Source organism: Neoarius graeffei, chromosome 12, assembly GCF_027579695.1.
Source record: "Neoarius graeffei isolate fNeoGra1 chromosome 12, fNeoGra1.pri, whole genome shotgun sequence".
NCBI lineage: Eukaryota > Metazoa > Chordata > Actinopteri > Siluriformes > Ariidae > Neoarius > Neoarius graeffei.
Window position 1 is genome coordinate 20,681,526 of NC_083580.1, and position 22,821 is coordinate 20,704,346.

The 22,821-nt window shown below is 42.0% G+C and overlaps 1 protein-coding gene across 2 annotated transcripts in view; it reads left to right on the forward strand.

Annotated features, from left to right (window-relative positions):
* The window catches only part of idh3b (isocitrate dehydrogenase (NAD(+)) 3 non-catalytic subunit beta), a 57,694-nt gene that overhangs the window by 16,412 nt on the left and 18,461 nt on the right, over positions 1-22,821 (forward strand). For both annotated transcript variants that reach the window (XM_060935653.1, XM_060935652.1), the window contains exons 3-4: positions 2,968-3,088; positions 6,616-6,676. In XM_060935653.1, coding sequence (XP_060791636.1) covers positions 2,968-3,088; positions 6,616-6,676 — 182 coding nt within the window. The remainder of the gene's footprint in view (positions 1-2,967; positions 3,089-6,615; positions 6,677-22,821) is intronic.

Genomic DNA, 22,821 nt, shown 5'->3' on the forward strand with positions numbered 1-22,821 from the left:
AGAGAAGAGGTCCATGACGCCTGGCTGGCAGAAGGGAACTTAAAAAATAGGGCGAGAACACCCCAAGTAAGCAGCCCAAAATAAACAATCAGGCGGTAATGAAAAACGACCGGGCGAACACACCCGTGGTCGGGAATATTAACAAGGATAGGCGCCGTGCGCCACAGCACTGATAAGCAGCGGCGAGAAACACCGTTTTAATTTAGATGAATGAAAACCGCTTACCTGGGCGACAACAAGCCAGCCTCCAGCGGCGAGGACACCGCCCCGGAGGGCTAGTCAGCTAACTCCACCGAGCGAGAGCGCTCAGCTTAACGGAGTAACAATACGAATACAACACACAAGACCGCCGGCCTGTGAGCAGGCCGGAGACAAGGCTACACAAAATAAGGCGGTTAATAATATTAACAAAGATAGGCGCAGTGCGCCACAGAACTGATAAACAGCGGCGAGGAACACCGCTTTAAATTAAATAAATGAAAACCGCTTACCTGAATGAGGACAAGCCGGCCTCCAGCGGTGAGGACACCGCCCCGGAGGACTAATCAGCTAACTCCGCCGAGCGAGAGCGCTCAGCTTAACGGAGTAACAAACAATACAACACAAGACCGCCGGCCTGTGAGCAGGCCGGAGACAAGGCTACACAAAATAAGGTGGTTAATAATATTAACAAAGATAGGCGCAGTGCGCCACAGAACTGATAAACAGCGGCGAGAAACACCGCTTTAAATTAAATGAATGAAAACCGCTTACCTGAATGAAGACAAGCCGGCCTCCAGCGGTGAGGACACCGCCCCGGAGGACTAATCAGCTAACTCCACCGAGCGAGAGCGCTCAGCTTAACGGAGTAATAAATCAATACGAATACAACACACAAGACAGCCGGCCTGTGAACAGGCCGGTGGCGAGGCTACACAAAACAAGGTGGTTAATAATATTAACAAGGATAGGCGCCGAGCGCCGCAGAACTGATAAACAGCGGCGAGAGGAACGCCGCTTTAATTTAAATAAATGAAACCCGCTTACCTGAAGCGAAAACAAGCCGGCCTCCAGCGGTGAGGACACCGCCCCGGAGGGCTAATCAGCTAACTCCACCGAGCGAGAGCGCTCAGCTTACGGAGTAATAAATCAATACGAATATAACGACAAGAGTTGGTGGACTTAGCGCAGTTTCTTGGAGGGTGCATAAGCACAGCCCCAACCCTACGGGTAACGAAACTACCACAGCGCTTTGTCCAAATTTCAACCCAACTCGCAACCTGCAAACGCGAGAAGATGTAAGCGGTCACTTCCTGGGTTTACCGGTCTTTTATGCCGGGGTCACGGGGTGACGTCACCCAGGTCACACGTGACTTTGTTGTTACTATTACTCGACCTGCACGTTCGTGTGATGGATATCCATGTGCTGAAAGCACCGCCTCTGGCGGTCAGTAGAAACGAAATAGAACTCCCGCTACTCCCGATGGCCAGTCCGTGTGTGGTTCCGCCATCATTTACAAATCGTAAGAAACACAGTTTAATACGAAAAATACTGAAAACTTGAAATGAAAAATCAGAATATTTCATCGTTTCCGCCATTTTGGCCCGCACTGAATCTTGTAACATGCGGACTGAATAAATCGCGAATTCTGATTGGTCGAAAATTGCCAAACACCCTGCGTTGTAGTTTCCTCTTTCTTGGCGGGAGAACCGCATTTTTTTTTGCTGACTCACTCTTCTGGATCAAGATGAATCCCAACAAACGCCCCAAATTGAATGTGACAAAAACTGATTCGTTTTTCCACAAAAAGACAGAAAAGGTATGTGTGATACATTGATTAACAAGGGGGGTTCATTGGGGTATGGTAAAATAGAATACTGTTGGTTTTTTTTTTTATTAAATACTGTAACTAGATCAAAAGATTATATACAATTCATTGTTGTTTATTTTCTTTTCACTTTTGTTACCAAATCAAACACCATACATACATCTGATACATTCAGGAGTGAAACTGAAAAAAATACAAAGTAAAAATATGCAATATTTCTGATCAAAAATTACACGCCATTTCACCCTGAAAATGTCCTAGAATGCAGGAAATGAAGTCTAAATTTCAAAAATTTTCTGGGGGGGCATGCCCCCAGACCCCCCTAGAGGGACTTCGCGCCTGCGGCGCTCGTCTTCGCACCTGCGGCGCTTATCAGGATTATATAAAATATTATTTTTGACTGGTAAATTTCTTTTTCTGCCTAATACCCTAGGCAGCATCATGCTGTGGGGATATTTTTCATCTGCAGGGACAGGAAAGCTGGTCAGCAGTGAAGGAAAGATAGATGGCACTAAATACAGGGCAATTCTGGAGGAAAACCTGTTTGAGTCAGCCAGAGGTCTGAGACTGGGTTGAAGGTTCACATTCCAGCAGGACAATGACCCTCAACATACTGCTAAAGCTACACTAGAGTGGTTTAAAGGGAAACATTTACATGTCTTTGAATTACCTAATCAAAGCCCAGACCTCAATCCAATTGAGAATTTGTGCCATAACTTGAAGATTGCTGAACATCAACGCATCTCATCTAACTTGAAGGAGTTGGAGCAGTTTTGCCTTGAGGAATGGGCAAAAATCCCAGTGGCTAGATGTATCCCATCTAATAGAGATGTACCCCAAGAGGCTGGCAGCAAAAGGTGGCTCTACAAAGAATTGGCTTTGGGGTTGAATACCTATGCAAACTCCACATTTCTGTTTTTTCATGTTTGTGTCACAATAAAACAACAATTTTCACCTTTAAAGCGGTAGGCATGTTGTGTTTATCAGATGATTGACCCCCCCATAAAATAAAATAAATTCCAGCTTGTAATGCGACAAAACGGGACAAACGCCAAGGGGGATGAATACTTTTGCAAGACACTGTAGAGACTTAAATTATTGCTTTTCTACAGTATCGGGTATGTTAAGGCACAGTTTCCATCCCTCTCTCCCCTTGCAGGGTGCTGATGTACCTGTGGAGTTTGAGGAATTCCATCTGAGTGAGGTACAGAACATGGCAAGTGAGGAGAAGCTGGACCAGGTGCTGACCTCCATGAAGAACAACAAAGTGGCCATCAAAGGTAATCTATTTACAAATGTTTTATATAAGCTTGGGGTCAATGCCTATTTCATCCATCAATAATCAAAATTTTCCCAATGATTTTCAATGCATCAGTTTTTTTTTTTCCCCCAGATAAAAAAAAAAAAGGTGTAAATAAATAGATGAATCCTTCACCCTTTCACCACTGCATAACTGTTTCCAGAAGGCGTTTCCTTATGACAGTGAGATCGGAGTAGCAGTCTGCAGTGGTGAAAGGGTTAATTATCTACAACCCCAAATCAGAAAAAGTTGGAACAGTGTGGCCAATGTAAATAAAAAAGAAAGCAGTGATTTCTAAATTTACTTTGACTTGTGTTTCATAGCAGACAGTCTGAACCCAAGATATTTCATGTTTTGTCTGGTCAACTTCATTTCATTTGTTAATATACATCCATTCCTGCGTTTCAGGCCTGTAACACATTCCAAAAAAGTTGGGATGAGGCAATTTAGGGCTAGTAATGAGGGAACACAAATAATGATGTGATTTGAAACTGGTGATGTCAACAGGTGAATGCAATCATATTTGGTATGAAATCAGTATCCAGGAAAGGCCTAGTCTTTGAGGAGAAAAGATGAGCTGAGGATCTCAATTTTGTCAACAAATGTGTGAGAAAAGTATTGAAATGTTTAAAAACAATGTTCTTCAAAGAAAGATACGAAGGGATTTAAATATTTCATTCTCTACAGTGTACAGTTAAACGATTCAAGGAGTCTGGAGGAAATTTTTTTTTTTAAGATTTTTTTTTGGGCTTTTTTCACCTTTATTGGATAGGACAGTGTAGAGACAGGAAATGAGCGGGAGAGAGAGACGGGGAGGGATCGGGAAATGACCTCGGGCTGGAATCGAACCCGGGTCCCCGGATTTATGGTATGGCGCCTTATCCACCTGAGCCACGACGCCCCCAAACTGGAGGAATTTTGATAAGTAAAGGGCAAGGGCACAAGCCTAAGCTGAACACCCGTGATCTCCGATCCCTCAGACAGCACTGCATCAAGAACCGTCATTCATCTATAGCTGATATAACCACATGGGTTCAGGATTACTTTGGTCAACCTTTGTCAAGCACTACAATATGGAGTTATATCCACAAATACCAGTTAAAACTTTACTGTGCAAAAAAGAAGCCTTATGTTAGCGGTGTCTGGAATCACTGTTGACTTCTCTGGGCTCGGAGGCATCTGGGAAGGACCATCACCCAGTGGAAACGTGTATTGTGGTCAGACGAATCAGTATTCCAGACCAGACCAAAGATGAAAAGGACCATCCAGACTTACCAGCAACAAGTCCAAGTGCCCTTGGCAAAAGTAACTTACACTTCTGTGATGGCAGAAAAGTACATTGAGATTTTGGAGCAACATGTGCTGCCGTCAAGATGACATCTTTTCCAGGGAAATTTCAACAAGACAATGCAAAACCACATTCTGCACACATTACAAAGGCATGGCTGTGGAAGAAGAGGGTGCCTGTCCCCTCGGTCCCCAGTAGAGAATGTGTATTGATCTTAGAAATGAAAAATATGATAACGACGACCCCGTACTGTTGCACACCTTAAAACCTGTTTGCAGGAAGAATGGGACAAAATAACACCTGAAACGCTTCATCACTTGGTCTTTTCAGTACCTAAACATCTTAAGCGTTGTGAGAAAGAATGGCAACGTTATAAAGTGGTAAATGCTTTCCTGTCCCAACCTTTCTTTTTGAAATGTGTCGCAAGAATCAAAATTGAAATAAGTGTTTATTTTGGAAAAAAAATACCCAATAAAATTTACGAGGTACAATATCAGATAATGTGCTGTTGTATTGTTTTGTGTGCAATACATGTCAAAGATTATTTACAAATCATTTTCAGTTTTAATTTCAATTCCAGCGTACCGTCCCAACTTTTTCCGATTTGGGGTTGTGAGTTGCGAAGTCTCTTTGGTATTCAGTGTCCTGTAAGGAAGCACCATTAGATGGTGCCGTATTAGCCTGCCTGATTGTGACCAAGCAAAAGGTGAACAAGGTAATGGGATAATAACTGTATCCACCCCTTGTGGTCTCTGAAAGCTGTTATTTTCCACTACATTAAACGGAAAGCAAATTGAATGAATTGGAAAGCACATGCATTAGAGTTCTAATTTAAATTTTGGCTAATTTTAATGCGTCCATGCCTCAAAAACATGTCGATAAAACAGCATGCTGGTCAAGAATTGATATCGGGGTTTATTTTATTTTTTTTTTAAAGTGACATGCCTAGTTATCCTAGTACATCATTAAAGCACTGACCGTTATGTCAAAGGAATTGAATAGCAATATCAGTTTTCCTAATTCTAAGGTATGTTTGGAATTATCAGTGCAAGTCTAGAAATGTGCAAAGATTGCCAACTTCGTCTTTTCTAGACTGGATGCACTGAAATATACATTGCATATACATTCCTATTCTTCTGTGTACCAAAATAATTATTTTCTTTATACTAGGGCAGTTGAAGTTAACGTGATGATAACATTTTCATGCAAATTTCTTTGAACGATACTAATTTTTTTGATGCGCGATTAACGCATGCACATTCTGTTGCCCCCTCTCCCATCATTTGGGAAATCAGGAAGTGACAGCGCGAGTGAGCGATGCTGCGAGTAGCTGGTCGGTGCAAGTTGTGATAAAATGCACTTATACAGGATCAACTTATATTGTTGCATTCTGACTACTTTATTATTATTTTTTTATGTTTTAATATGCTTTTGATGGTTCAGAGGGGAGAAAACAAAACATGTTTAGGTCCATGTGTGTGTGTTTCTAAGCATACAGACTGTACACTGGAGTGAGAATGAGAATTTTTGTTCTGAGAAATTTGTGAGTGACGTAAAAGTGTTTTATAAATGCAGTTTTTGCTCACGAATGTACTGTATTGCATTTTACTGGAAAACGGCTTTGAGCTGTGTGGCGTAACAAATGCATTTATTTGGGTTTTTGTATTTTTATTTTCTTTATTTAAAAGATGGACACTACTGTTTTCCAGGGTTCACATCACTGAGTTTGTTTAGTTTATTTTATTGCATAGTTTGAGGCTGGATGTTGAGCACAGAACTAGAGGAAAATACTATATTGTTTTGTTCACACTGCATTGTGCTAAACCCTAAATTATAAATGCTTTATAACGCTGCTTTATTTTTGAAATGAAGTGGGGGAATAAAATAACCACAAAAATATTTTTTTGCTCTGTCCAGCCTTATCCTTCCTGACCCGGCCACATACATTTGCATAAAGCAAGAATATTTGTCCACTCCCACTCCCCAAAAACTTGAAAAGTGCCCCTCTAAGTTACATTTTTAGAACAGCTTAAAAAAGAAGCGTGATTGTGAGGTAACTATGGACAATGTGATTAATCGACATTAAATATTTTAATCGATTGACAGCCCTACTTCATGCATTTTCACAAATGCTATGTTTAATCATTTGCATAGATGTTCAGCAGTTTCACTAATAAGGGATAATTAAAAAATTGTGGCTTTGTTTTTTCTGGACATAGGGAAGATCCACACACCGATGGAGTACAAAGGAGAGCTGGCTTCCTATGAGATGAGACTAAGGTTCTGCTTCATTCACAACACAGCACACTTTGCAGAAACATTGTAGCACTACTACAGATGAATAGTGAGAAGACCCCTTGACCCCACAGACCGGCTGTTGAGACTGTGTGGGTTGTTGGAAACAGTACATATTGTTAAGTAGGTACTCATATGACATGTCTTTAGAAAGCTAAGGCTCTTGTGATTTCAATTGAGGCAAACCATTTCAAGATACAGTCAATGCCTCTGTCAGATGACCAACGAACAATCAATAGCAAAATTCAGGTAATTCACCTATGAGCCTCATAATACTCCACTGATTGTTTTTAATGGAATGGTAATCAGTCTTGTTATATTGGGAAAGGTCTAGATGATCCAATTCAGTAACTATTTAGTCCAAAACAAGTTATTACATCAATAAAGACCCACGGACTGCAACTGCATCATTTCAAATTAGCTGGCAGATGTGCCTGATCTTCCACATATTCTTGGTCATAATTCCAGTTCGCTGAACTCTGACCTTTCGATTGACACCTCAGTTGTGCTTCCATGTCCTGTCCGCAGCCTAAAATAGCCAATGAGATTCTGTGCTGAAAAGAAGTGCGTGCCTCTCTTCTTTTGTGTTCAGACCGAGCAAATTTCAACCAGTTGTGCTGAAGAATGGCACATGCAGCTTCAACCAAAGAATATACATTGCTTCGTCAAGGAAGCACATAAAACACATCCATAAAGCATGCATAAAATTTGTAATTGTTTTGCTAAGCTTGTGCAAAGTGGCAAATATGATTTTTATACTTGGGATGTAAACTCAACTGGGATATAAATGGATATCTAGTGCCATCTTCTGGCAACACACAGAGTTGCTGGGTCCAAAGGGCCCTCATCTCATCTCATTATCTGTAGCCGCTTTATCCTGTTCTACAGGGTCGCAGGCAAGCTGGAGCCTATCCCAGCTGACTACGGGCGAAAGGCGGGGTACACCCTGGACAAGTCGCCAGGTCATCACAGGGCTGACACATAGACACAGACAACCATTCACACTCACATTCACACCTACGGTCAATTTAGAGCCACCAGTTAACCTAACCTGCATGTCTTTGGACTGTGGGGGAAACCGGAGCACCCGGAGGAAACCCACGCGGACACGGGGAGAATATGCAAACTCCGCACAGAAAGGCCCTCGCCGGCCACGGGGCTCGAACCCTGACCTTCTTGCTGTGAGGCGACAGCGCTAACCACTACACCATCGTGCCACCCCCAAAGGGTGCTATGTTTCTTTTTATATTTTAGAGATTTTTTTTTTATTTGTATTTTTCACAGACAGCAGGAAATATTTAACATCTGCATCACTGCAAATACAGTAGTCCCAAAGCAATTCAGCTATCTGTTCTTTTACAGTGTGAACACCACTCACAAAACAAACAAACCAACAAAAAGCAAAACAAAGTGCCTACAAACATAAATAACAATTGACATTGACCTCTGCTCATACAGAACAGTTACATATATACAGCTAAACAGACATGTTCTCTATATAGTTCAAAAAAGGCCCCCAAATCTGGTTGAATAGTTCTTCTTTCCCCCTAACATTGAAAGTAACTCTCTCATACAGTTGGAGGAAAATGTTTGTACACCCTTTGGAATTTTTTACATTTCTGCCTAAATTGGTCATAAAACATCATCTGAACTCTCCAGCAATCTTAAGAATGAACAAACAGTGTCTGCTTGAACTAAAACCACCCAAACATTTGCGTTTTATCATATTTTTATTGACCATAAGATGGAATTATTCACAGGATAGGGAGGCATAAGTAAGTACACCCTTTGATTTAGTAGCTCGTTGACCCTCCTCTGGCTGCAATAACTTCAACCAGACGTTTCCTGTAGTTGCAGACTAGATGGGCACAACGATCAGGAGAAATCTTGCACCATTCCTCTTTGCAAAACTGTTGCAATTCAGCAAGATTCCTGGGATGCCTGGAATGGATGGCTTTCTTGAGGTCATGCCACAACATCTCGATTGGATTGAGGTCGGGGCTTTGACTGGGCCATTCCAGAACGTGAATTTTGTTCTTCTGAAACCATTCTAATGTCGACCTTATTCTGTGTTTAGGGTCATTGTCCTGTTGCAGGACCCATCCTCTCTTGAGTTTCAACTTTTTGACAGATTGCCTCAGGTTTTTCTGCAAAATATCTTGATATACTTCAGAATTCATTTTCCCATTGATTAGAGCCAATTGTCCAGGTCCAGAGGCAGCAAAGCACCCCCACACCATGATGCTACCACCACCATACTTGACGGTGGGGATGAGGTTTTGCTGATGGTGTGCTGTACCGACTTTCCTCCACACATGATGTGGTGTGTTCCCCCCCAAACAATTCAACTTTGGTTTCATCAGACCACAATATGTTTTTCCAGTGGTGCTGAGGAGCATCCAAATGCTTTTTCGCGAACTCCAAATGAGCAGAAATGTTCTTTCTGGACAGCAATGGCTTCCTCCGTGGCCTTCTCCCATGAATCCCATTCTTGTTCAGTGTCTTTCTTATAGTAGATGTGTCCACAGAGATGTCTGCATGTTTCAGTGATTTCCTCAAGTCTTCAGCGGACACTCTTGGATTCTTTTTTACCTCATAGATGATGACTCGCAGTGCCTTTGGAGTGATCTTCACAGGGCGGCCACTCCTTGGCAGAGTAACAACCGTTCCAAATTGTCTCCATTTATACACAATTTTTCTAATTGTAGACACATGAACACCAAGGGTCTTAGAGATGGTTTTGTAACCCTTTTTAGCTTTATACAAATCAATTATTTTGTGTCTTAAGTCTTTAGACAGCTCCTTTGAGCGAGGCATGATGCACAGAACATGCCTCTCATCAAAACACACCTTTTAACTGGTTTTCCAGTGGGGTGGGTAGCTTACGACACACCTCAGTGATTGGACATCAGGTTGGCTCACACCTGAGTCAAATTGTTTAATCATCTAATTAGTCTAATTCGCTCTTGGATGAGCCTTAGCTAAGGGTGTACTTACTTATGCCTCCCTATCCTGTCAATATTTCCATCTTATGGCCAATAAAAATATAATAACATGTAATTGTTTGAGTGGTTTTAGTTCAAGCAGACACTGTTTGTTCATTCTTAAGATTGCTGGAGAGTTCAGGTGATGTTTTATGACCAATTTAGGCAGAAATGTAAAAAATTCCAAAGGGTGTACAAACATTTTCCTCCGACTGTATAGGGCGATTTTTGTCAGTAGCTCAGTCCATTCTTTAAATGAGCAAGACGTAGATGATTTCCAGTGTCTCAGGATAATGCGACATCCTGATACAGTTGCCAAACGTACCCATAACTTGTATCTTTTAGTTATTTTGATATTTTCTGGCAGCAAACCAAAAATACATAAATCTGGTGACATAGAGAGATCACATTGAAGAAGAGAACTTAAAAGATTCACAGTCCCATCCCAGAGATCAACATTTTTTTCACATTCGTACAACATGTGCATCAAAGTCCCAGTTTCTTTCTGACATTTCCAACAAGTATCGCTGTCCATTAATTTCAGTTTGGCTAGTTTACAGGGGGTCCAGTACTTTCTGTGGAGCAGTTTGTACTGAATGAGCTGAGATTGCATTTCCTGTGAGCTAATATACCAAGACTCAACCAACCACTTCCACGTATCTTCTAGAACTGGAGTGCCTAAGTCTTTCTCCCAACACAACCTCAATCCCTCTAATTTGGGGGCTCGCGCCTCTCTGATAAGATGGTAGAAAGTAGAGGCTTTTTTAAAGCCAGGTTTCATAAATACCTCCTGAAAACCAGATGGCGGGTCTGGGGCAGACTTCAATTTAGCTCTAATACAATGTGAGAGTTGTAAATATTTCCAATACTCCTTTTGATCAAGGTTAAATTCTTGTTTGATATCACTAAATGATTTAATACCATTGTCACTAAACACATCCCCCAATAGATTAATACCAGATTTGGACCATGTTTCCCACATAAATGTTTTTTTATCAATTAGCAGTTTTTTATTAAACCAAATGGAAGCTTTGGTTGAAAGAAAAGGACAAATATTAATAAGTTGGTAAGGCCTCGACCATGTTTCTTGTACAAAAGCCAAAACTGGGTCGTCAAAGGGTGTCCGTCTACCACTCTGGGTGAGAGAGGCCTCTAATGTAGTCGGGGCCAAAAGCCCTTCCTCCATGTTCACCCATGATGGCCTCTGATCTGGAAATGTGTAAAGTTTCTACATTTTCGCTAATTGGGAGAGAGAGAATGCATAGTGGTACCAGTCCACCTTAGACAAAGCCAGACCGCCCCCAACTTTGGCAGCATATAGTTTAGACCTACTAAAAGCTGGCTTTTTACCCGCCCACACAAAGTCCTCCACAATTTTGTTGTAAAGTTTAAGCAGGCATTGCGGAAAGGTCAAAGGTAACATATACATAATGTACTGAATCTTTGGGGAAATAATCATCTTAACTAAGTTAATTCTGCCTAATAAAGAGAGATTAATTTTTGCCCAGTTCTGCAGAAGAGATCTAATATTTTGTATAACTGGATTAATATTTACATGCATTATTTTATCCAAACCAGGGGTCAATTTAATCCCCAGGTAAATCATACCCATAGGCATCCATTTACAGTCGGAGGAAAATGTTTGTACACCCTTTGGAATTTTTTACATTTCTGCCTAAATTGGTCATAAAACATCACCTGAACTCTCCAGCAATCTTAAGAATGAACAAACAGTGTCTGCTTGAACTAAAACCACTCAAACAATTACATGTTATTATATTTTTATTGGCCATAAGATGGAAATATTGACAGGATAGGGAGGCATAAGTAAGTACACCCTTAGCTAAGGCTCATCCAAGAGCGAATTAGACTAATTAGATGATTAAACAATTTGACTCAGGTGTGAGCCAACCTGATGTCCAATCACTGAGGTGTGTCGTAAGCTACCCACCCCACTGGAAAACCAGTTAAAAGGTGTGTTTTGATGAGAGGCATGTTCTGTGCATCATGCCTCGCTCAAAGGAGCTGTCTAAAGACTTAAGACACAAAATAATTGATTTGTATAAAGCTAAAAAGGGTTACAAAACCATCTCTAAGACCCTTGGTGTTCATGTGTCTACAATTAGAAAAATTGTGTATAAATGGAGACAATTTGGAACGGTTGTTACTCTGCCAAGGAGTGGCCGCCCTGTGAAGATCACTCCAAAGGCACTGCGAGTCATCATCTATGAGGTAAAAAAGAATCCAAGAGTGTCCGCTGAAGACTTGAGGAAATCACTGAAACATGCAGACATCTCTGTGGACACATCTACTATAAGAAAGACACTGAACAAGAATGGGATTCATGGGAGAAGGCCACGGAGGAAGCCATTGCTGTCCAGAAAGAACATTTCTGCTCATTTGGAGTTCGCGAAAAAGCATTTGGATGCTCCTCAGCGCCACTGGAAAAACATATTGTGGTCTGATGAAACCAAAGTTGAATTGTTTGGGGGGGAACACACCACATCATGTGTGGAGGAAAGTCGGTACAGCACACCATCAGCAAAACCTCATCCCCACCGTCAAGTATGGTGGCGGTAGCATCATGGTGTGGGGGTGCTTTGCTGCCTCTGGACCTGGACAATTGGCTCTAATCAATGGGAAAATGAATTCTGAAGTATATCAAGATATTTTGCAGAAAAACCTGAGGCAATCTGTCAAAAAGTTGAAACTCAAGAGAGGATGGGTCCTGCAACAGGACAATGACCCTAAACACAGAATAAGGTCGACATTAGAATGGTTTCAGAAGAACAAAATTCACGTTCTGGAATGGCCCAGTCAAAGCCCCGACCTCAATCCAATCGAGATGTTGTGGCATGACCTCAAGAAAGCCATCCATTCCAGGCATCCCAGGAATCTTGCTGAATTGCAACAGTTTTGCAAAGAGGAATGGTGCAAGATTTCTCCTGATCGTTGTGCCCATCTAGTCTGCAACTACAGGAAACGTCTGGTTGAAGTTATTGCAGCCAGAGGAGGGTCAACGAGCTACTAAATCAAAGGGTGTACTTACTTATGCCTCCCTATCCTGTGAATAATTCCATCTTATGGTCAATAAAAATATGATAAAACGCAAATGTTTGGGTGGTTTTAGTTCAAGCAGACACTGTTTGTTCATTCTTAAGATTGCTGGAGAGTTCAGATGATGTTTTATGACCAATTTAGGCAGAAATGTAAAAAATTCCAAAGGGTGTACAAACATTTTCCTCCAACTGTAAATTGCCATGAGCTCCTAATGGCAAGGGGGCACATTTTAGAAAGAGGCATAGCCTCTGACTTTGACCAATTAATGGTATAACCAGATATTTCAGAAAATGAGTCAATAATTGAGGACATAGACGGCACTGCCACATCAGGATTACTTGAAATCAAAAGAATGTCGTCAGCATACAAAAAAAGTTTGTGTTCTTCTTGCCCCATACGTACCCCTTCGATATGTTTGCATTCACGTAATGCAATTGCAAGGGGTTCAAGAAATAAAGCAAAAATCAGTGGCGATAAAGGTGAGCCCTGTCTAGTACCTCGACTAAGATTAAAGGACGGTGACATTATCCCATTCGTAAGAACAGTAGCCACAGGGTCAGTGTACACTAACTCCAACCACTGCATGAAAGACTGACCAAAACCAAATTTTCTTAACGTGTAAAATAAAAAGGCGTATTCCACTTTATCGAACGCCTTCTCGGCGTCTAGGGAGAAGGCGACAACAGGATCTGGGTTATTTCTGCTCCTCCAAAATATGTGCAATATCCTCCGCAGGTTATCAGCTGAACATCTATACTTAAAACCCACCTGGTCCCCATGCACTAAACTAGGAAGCACTTTCTCAAGCCTAATTGCAAGAACCTTGGAAATAATTTTTTCATCCACATTAATCAACAAAATTGGATAATAGTTACCACAATGTTGAGGGTCTTTCCCTTTTTTGTGTAATAACTGCTGATCTCATGCTACGTGGCAGTCTACCCCTCTCCAGAGCGTCTGTATAGACTGCTAATAACCTAGGAGCCAGTTCTTCCACAAAAATTTTATAGAAATCTGATGGAAATCCATCATTACCAGGCGACTTGCCCAACTTTAAGACTTTTGATAGCCTGTTTTATTTCAGTTATAGTAAGCTCTTCTTCTAGCCCCGTTCTCTGTTCCCTCGTCAAAGTAGGTGTTTTAATTGAAGAAAAGAATTCTGATAATCTTTGTTCCTCTACAGGTCCATTAGAGGTATATAACTCTTTATAAAACTTAAACACCTCATTAATCTCCATCTTATCAGTGGTCAGTGTATTATTATCCTCATTGAAAATGGAGGGAATTAAATTATTAGACTGTATTTGACGTACTCTATGTGCAAGTAATTTGCCAGTTTTCTCACCCTGTTCAAAATATTTCTGATTTAGACAGAACATGGCGTGTTCAACTTTCTTCTGTAATATGCTATTTAGATCAAATTTCAGTTTAATTAATTTATTCCATATTTCCTCGTCTGGATGTGACGTGTTGTTTTTCAAGAGCCTTAATGTCCTGTTCTAACCTCAACATTTCCCCCCTCTGGGCCTTTTTCATCAAGGAGCTATATTGAATAAGACAGACCCTTATATAGGCTTTGAAAGCATCCCAGGTGAGGCCAACATCTTCAATAGATCCTTCATTACATTCCCAGAATTCCTTCATTTTCAACCTTATATATTCACAATAGCTCTTATTGTGTAAGAGTGAACTGTTAAAGGACCCATGGCATGGTGGTTTGTTGATGCTTTAAACGGGCTCGTGGAGGTTTCCGGATGTTATATCCGCAGCCTTTCTCGAAATGAACCCTCGGCACGTAGATATAGCCTCCTGGGAGAAAGCCCCATTTCAGCCCTTTTCCCAGTGCGTCGTTTTGCTAATGAGAAGCATGGAGGCGGGGAAGGGTAGAGGGTGGGGGCGGGCCATGGGGGGAGGGGCTAGCGCAGAGTACCTGGCTAACTGCAGGAAGCGGTTAGCTGCACAGCTAATGTAGCCATTGCAAGGCTAACGCACCGATTTTAAAACACGGCAAAACGACTTAACAGTTATACACTTACTTGTTCGGTGTTTGTGGCTGATGCGGCAGGGATGCTTGGTACGGACCCAGGCTTCAGTGACAGTTGATGTGCAAAACCTGCCCTGTACTGTCCCAAGTTGTGGAAACATTCATCAGGAAAATGCTTCCGACAAACATACACCGTCTTAGGTAGACTCGACGGCGTATTATTGGAGTAAATAAAATTAAGCCACTGCGTCTTCAGGGGCTCTCCCGTCGGCAGTAAAAACAGACTCCTTTCTGTGTTGTCACATCCATGTACAGCGCAATTTCCGTGTTTCGCTCGCTTAGGTGGTGCCATGTTATTGTGTCCTCTATGGTCTCCTCACTACAAAATTGAAGTGACGTATCTATGGTGGCAACTTTTGAGCTGGGCGGGCAATCCATACAGTGGGTGGGAATCCAGAGGGGGGGCGTGGGGATCATTTCCCTTGCTGACGTAGTAACGGGAAGAGCCTATCAACGCGCCATTTTGATGCGCCATTCTCAAATGTTGACGAAGGGTGGGCATAGTTTGGTTTACACATTATGACATTTCTAGCCACTGGGGTGACTTAAGAAGGTCAGAGGAACTCATTTTAACGTTAAAAAACCTCAGAAAGTGAAAATTTCATGCCATGGGACCTTTAAGACGCCACCTAAATGAGGGTGGAACTTTTTCCCTACTAGACAGGAGGAGCTCAATTGGGGTGTGATCAGTTACAACAATGTTACCAATAGATGACCCAATAGTTTGACCCACCAAGGAGCGAGATATAAGGAAGTAATCTATCCTAGAATATGTAGAATGTGGATGGGAGAAACATGTGTAGTCACGTTCTTGTGGATGGAGCACTCTCCGTATATCCACTAAGGCTAGCTCGTCTGACACCACATCCAAAGCCGCACACACGGAATCGTGTATTTGTTTGGGTTTTGAAGGCTTGTCTAGAAACACATCCCTGACCTGGTTGAAATCCCCTCCGATAATAATATTCGTATTCCCAACATTACGTATTAAATTGCAAATTTCATGGAAAAAGTCAGGTTGAGGAGAGTTGGGGGCATAAATATTCACCACAGTCATCTTCTGACCCTCTAGCGCAGCATCCAAAATCACCCATCTACCATCTTTATCAGCATAATGTTTGAAAACCTGGAAGTCAAAGTTTCTTTTAACCAGTATAACCACGCCTCTTTTCCTACTAGAGAATGTACTAAAATACACCTGGCCCACCCAGTCTCTTTTAAGTTTTAAAGATTCCTCCTCATCAAGATGAGTTTCCTGAATAAGAGCAATGTCTGTCTTTTTCTGCTTTAAATAAGTCGGGATTTTCTTCCTTTTAACTACAACCCCGATTCCAAAAAAGTTGGGACAAAGTACAAATTGTAAATAAAAACGGAATGTAATGATGTGGAAGTTTCAAAATTCCATATTTTATTCAGAATAGAACATAGATGACATATCAAATGTTTAAACTGAGAAAATGTATCATTTAAAGAGAGAAATTAGGTGACTTTAAATTTCATGACAACAACACATCTCAAAAAAGTTGGGACAAGGCCATGTTTACCACTGTGAGACATCCCCTTTTCTCTTTACAACAGTCTGTAAACATCTGGGGACTGAGGAGACAAGTTGCTCAAGTTTAGGGATAGGAATGTTAACCCATTCTTGTCTAATGTAGGATTCTAGTTGCTCAACCGTCTTAGGTCTTTTTTGTCGTATCTTCCGTTTTATGATGCGCCAAATGTTTTCTATGGGTGAAAGATCTGGACTGCAGGCTGGCCAGTTCAGTACCCGGACCCTTCTTCTACGCAGCCATGATGCTGTAATTGATGCAGTATGTGGTTTGGCATTGTCATGTTGGAAAATGCAAGGTCTTCCCTGAAAGAGACGTCGTCTGGATGGGAGCATATGTTGCTCTAGAACCTGGATATACCTTTCAGCATTGATGGTGTCTTTCCAGATGTGTAAGCTGCCCATGCCACACGCACTAATGCAACCCCATACCATCAGAGATGCAGGCTTCTGAACTGAGCGCTGATAACAACTTGGGTCATCCTTCTCCTCTTTAGTCCGAATGACACGGCATCCCTCATTTTCATAAAGAACTTCACATTTTGATTTGTCTGACCACAGAACAGTTTTCCACTTTGCCACAGTCCATTTTAAATGAGCCTTGGCCCAGAGAAGACGTCTGCGCTTCTGGATCATGTTTAGATACGGCTTCTTCTTTGAACTATAGAGTTTTAGCTGGCAACGGCGGATGGCACGGTGAATTGTGTTCACAGATAATGTTCTCTGGAAATATTCCTGAGCCCATTTTGTGATTTCCAGTACAGAAGCATGCCTGTATGTGATGCAGTGCCGTCTAAGGGCCCGAAGATCACGGGCACCCAGTATGGTTTTCCGGCCTTGACCCTTACGCACAGAGATTCTTCCAGATTCTCTGATTCTTTTGATGATATTATACACTGTAGATGATGATATGTTCAAGCTCTTTGCAATTTTACACTGTCAAACTCCTTTCTGATATTGCTCCACTATTTGTCAGCGCAGAATTAGGGGAATTGGTGATCCTCATCCCATCTTTACTTCTGAGAGCCGCTGCCACTCCAAGATGCTCTTTTTATACCCAGTCATGTTAATGACCTATTACCAATTGACCTAATGAGTTGCAGTTTGGTCCTCCAGCTGTTCCTTTTTTGTACCTTTAACTTTTCCAGCATCTTATTGCCCCTGTCCCAACTTTTTTGAGATGTGTTGCTGTCATGAAATTTCAAATGAGCCAATATTTGGCATGAAATTTCAAAATGTCTCACTTTTGACATTTGATATGTTGTCTATGTTCTATTGTGAATACAATATCAGTTTTTGAGATTTGTAAATTATTGCATTCTGTTTTTATTTACAATTTGTACTTTGTCCCAACTTTTTTGGAATCGGGGTTGTATATTATGACAACCCGCTATATTCCATGAAACTATTTTACACACTGTCATAAAGCCATATAACCCATATTATAGCACAAGCCCAAATAATTACATTCTGTTTAACCCATAATATCGCAGCACACCATTCTTGATATAACCCAGAGGTCAATATAGATTCAACAATGCAAAATAGTAGGCACATCAATAAAAAAACAAAGACAAAAACCGTTGGGTAGAACTAAACCCAACATAACAAATATTCAGCAGGTCCGTAGCACTCATTGGTCCCATTTGGCCACCCTCCTCACTCGTTCCTCCCCACCCCCTCTCTATATAGGCTATCTGTATCAAAACAAAAACGCCGTAGAGATATTCAAACGTAGTCAGTTAGCGGCTCTAATAATAAAAACCCTGAAAATAATTTCCCTGTAACGTTTCCAAGTGCATAGGCTATACATTTTCCCCATAAAGAATAAGTAAAGTTATCCCATTAGGCTAATAAGCCAGCAACAGGGAAGATATGTGAATCAACTATTACCTGTCATTATTATAAGTAATTAGATTAAGCTGTGTTAACCAGTATCCTCAGTTTCTGAAGGCACCAGATCTCGGTCATCCTCCACTTCGATTGGCGAGAGTCCGCTGATGAATCGTTTTGCCTCTGCGGGACTGGAGAACTCATGTTGTTCGTTGTTCACAGAGAAAGACATGATGGCAGGAAAGCGCAGCGCATAGAGAATCTTGCGCTGTTGCAGCAAGGTGCGCACCCCGTCAAACTTCTTGCGTTTCTCTAGGACCTCTGGCGCATAGTCCTGAAACAGGCGCACTCTCATGCCTCTCCAGACAATCATCTTCTTTCTAGCTGCCGCCATAACGCGCGTCTTGGCTTTATCCCTTAAAAAGCGGACGATGATGTGTCTAGGTCTCGGATCCTCCTCGTCGGATTTAGGGCCCACGCGATGAATTCTATCGATTTCAAACCAAGCATCTTCCCCTTCAATTTGCAACGCCTCAGACAGCAGGGTTTTCACACAACCCTCTAGGTCAGAGCCCTCTGTCCCCTCTTTGACACCAGAGATTCTAACGTTTTGACGTCGGAAAAAGCCCTCTAGAGTCGTCAGTTTTTCTTGCAGGCGGTGGTTCTGTTTCTCCAACTCTCTCCTAGTTGAGCTCGCTTTGTTCTCCTCATCCTCCAGGTGGGAAATTCTCGTTTCTGCTTCGTCCATCCTACCGCCAAGAGTTGTCACCATTTCATTAAGACTCTCAATACCACCTTTCACTACAGTCATATCGTTAGCTAACTGCTCAAGAATAGATCTTATGGCAGTCAGTTCACCAGCAACATTGTCCTTCGATAGATTTTTAGATTCAGCAGGTGGCTCCGCCATCTTCAATAAAGTTGTAGCCGGCGAAGTTTGTGTAGGTTTCCCTCTAGAAGCAGTAGGCTGATTCCGTGTAAAATAGTGACTTTTTTGACTCCTCACACTGCAGTAAAGCTACCTAAATCAATATATTGTAAAATTATCGACGTTACATGAATATTAACGAGGGTTTGAGGAATTCCGAGCTCCGCTCTGGTTTAGGCAGCCATCCTGGGCAGGTGTACCACGTGACTCCTATATTTTAGATATTCTATAAATTGTATATAATACAGATATAAACTATAATATACATTATTATATTTGAATAAGTAATATATACTTGTGTAAAGCTAATTATTTGACCTTTTTATATGCACAAAGTTTAGTTTCAAGAAGGGAGGGGAAAGCACTATAAATGTGTTTTATACTCCTTATACAGTAGATATGAGACAGGGTCCCTCTAGTACCCCTTTTCGACCAAGTGGGAACAGGTTCTTGAACCGGTTCTGTTCACGACTCTTTGAACCTTGGTGCCAGCTAGCAAACCAGCCCACACTTTCACCAGTTTTGAAGGAATCATTGTAATCAAGGATGTGCCATGAACAGAGGGTGTTGCACAATGCACCATGGATGTAAACAGTAGTAGCAAGGTGGCAGTGTGCATTGATTACCTGCACGCTTATTTTCCTATTATTGCAGATATTTGCATTTGGTCCCCCCCCCCCCCCCCCCCCCCCCCCTTCCCTGAAGATGTGTCCTTTTCCGTTGTGTTCTGCATTGCTGTGGTCCACTTCCTCTCTAAAATAATTGCGTGCCCACTGATGTAATCATGCTTTGCGCTGGGAAAACCAGCTATATTTTGGTTTCAGCTGGAAACCAACTTTTCAGGTTCCGAACCAATTTATTTTTGGTCGAAATGCTCTGAACAGTTCAAAATTTGGTGTGCGACTCAGAATGGAACCCATTCCCTGTTGGCCAAAAAGGGGTATCTGTGTTACCTTTCATTAGAGACCAAAATTCAAGCCTTTTTTATTTATTAATTTAAATCCTAGGTATGTACCATGGTTACCAAGGGTCCTTTGAAGTCTTCAAATGGCCCCTTTTGGAAAACATCTAGACAAACCCTTAGTAAAACATGCAAAATATTTGTTCTGTTATAAAATTTGATCTTGGCGTAGGTAATGCTTCATGATGTGGTCCCATTGTATTTTAAAGCTAAAAAGTCCCGGTCATAGTCATCTGCAGGCATCTGTTTTGGGGGGAAATCAGACGGAAAGAAAAACATCTTGCGTCAATGTGTGTAGCCTTCTATTAATCAATGCCAGTAGCCTTTACTGTACAATGATTTGTGACTATTGTTGAAAAACCTTCAGTGTCACCTTTTAGAAAAGACCAAAACCATGCTTGTTCTCCAAATGGTTCAAGAACAGCTTTCAGTTAATTTTGGGTACACATTTAAGCCAATTTCCCAAGAAGACCTAAGGGATTTTAAAAAATGAAGGTAATCTTTTTTTTTTTCTTATTGTAGAGTGTAAATAATGCCGCTTTTCCACTACAAACGCGGCTGAGCCGTGCCGTGCCGAGTCGAGCTGAGCGGGGCTGTTGGAGTTGCATTTCGACTACAACCGCGCTGAACCGTGCTGGCTGGAAGTGGGTGGACACATTGGGTGGAGTTAGTGAAAGTGGGTGGACGTCACGTGATGTCGTTAAGCAGCGCAAACAGTGACATCAGTGACAGTGGCGGAACAAGTCAGAGCCGGGCCGGGGGCGGGGCAAATGACCGGGCCCTTTATTAAAGCTTATCATAACATCATTTTAGGCTACAAAATGTCCGCAACTGCGGTGTTTACCAATTTCAACACTACCGGGTGCAACTATGTTATTTAGTACATCAAGTCCTTCAAACGAACATGTAACTCAGAAACAAAAAACATTAGGATACTGTACATGGCTCATAATAAAACATCAATAGCCTATACTGCGCACATTATTTGAAGGGCATACGAATGAGCGCTCAGAGTGGTGACAGGAAGAGTCAGAAATAAAAGGAGCGCGGTGCAAACCTCACTGAATGCACTGTGTTTACCAATTTCAACACTACGGGGTGCAACTATGTTATTTTGTACATTAAGTCCTTCAAACGAACATGTAACTCAGAAACAAAAAAACATTAGGCGACATACTGTACATGGCTCATAATAAAACATCAATAGCCTACTGCGCGCATTATTTGAAGGGCATACGGCGAGCCTTGCGCTCCGCGAACTCGTCCACGATGCTCTGTATGTCACTGATTCAGTGATCTTTTAAGCGGTAGTCTCACGACCCGAATAGTAAACAATAAACATGGAGGACATGGAGTCGTTAGTGTTGCTGGTCTTGGTGCTGTGGCCAACAGATACTGGCAAGAGCGTATAGATGAGGCGAGGAGGCGCATAAGGCTTCAGAAATTCTCGTAATTCGTAATTATTCTTCTTCCGGGTTTGCGGTGTTTACAGATCCCAGCGCGCTCGCGGGGCGTGTGTGGGCATGTAAGGACACGCCTCCTCACCAATCAGTGCACAGGGGAGTGTCTGCTCACGCCCCCAACCTCAGTCGGCACGGTTTGGCTCGCTTCAGCCCCACTCCAAAACGGTGCGAGTTTTAGGGGCTAAGCAGGGCTGAAACGAGCTGAGTCGTGCTGGTTTTTGGTAGTCGAAACGCGAGCCGTGTCGGGCTGAAGTGAGCTGAAGCGAGCTGAAGTGAGCTGAAAAAGGGTAGTGGAAAAGGGCCATAAGAGAGAAAAGAAACAAGACCAGCCATTTTGTTTCAGATTAAAAAAAAACCCATCCTTTTTATGTAATGCTTTAATTTCACTTGAACATGATCTCTGGAATAGAAATCCATCCATCCATTATTTCTAGCCACTTATCCTGTACAGGGTCGCAGGCAAGCTGGAGCCTATCCCAGCTGACTACGGGCGAAAGGCAGGGTACACCCTGGACAAGTCGACAGGTCATCACAGGGCTGACACATAGACACAGACAACCATTCACACTCACACCTACGGTCAATTTAGAGCCACCAATTAGCCTAACCTGCATGTCTTTGGACTGTGGGGGAAACCGGAGCACCCGGAGGAAACCCACGCGGACACGGGGAGAACATGCAAACTCCACACAGAAAGGCCACTGTTGGCTACTGGGCTCGAACCCGGACCTTCTTGCTGTGAGGCGACAGTGCTAACCACTACGCCACCGTGCCGACCGGAATAGAAATCCAGCTTTTAAGAAATATTTTGTTATTTTCAGTTTATAATAAAAATTGGATGACCTGTAGTGTGATAAATTACCCTCCCCCCCAAAAAAAAACACTAAAAACAAAAAACTGACCATTGCTTAGGTGTTAAACTCTTTCTGATATTAAGTGACACCCCCAGAAGCCCCTCCCCCACCCCATCTTGTATTAGTAATCTTTTGATTGGTGCTTTGGAGTATGTTTGGGAAGTAATGTGAAGTAAAATCTATCAATGCATTTTCAAATTATATATTTAATATCAAGTGTATTTATTAGCATTGCATGAAAATTTTAACAAAAGGACAAGATGGTGTAAAATGTAACATCTTGCAATTTTAGCTGTAATGCTAATTAGAAAGTGATTATGTGCTGATCAGCACTAATGTATTGAAACAGTTTAAGCAGCAGCTAACCAGTAGTCAAATGCCACCCATGTGGAACAAGGATTTGTATGAGGGGAATTGTGTGGGGGTTTTTTAGGGTTCCTGAGTGTGTCTT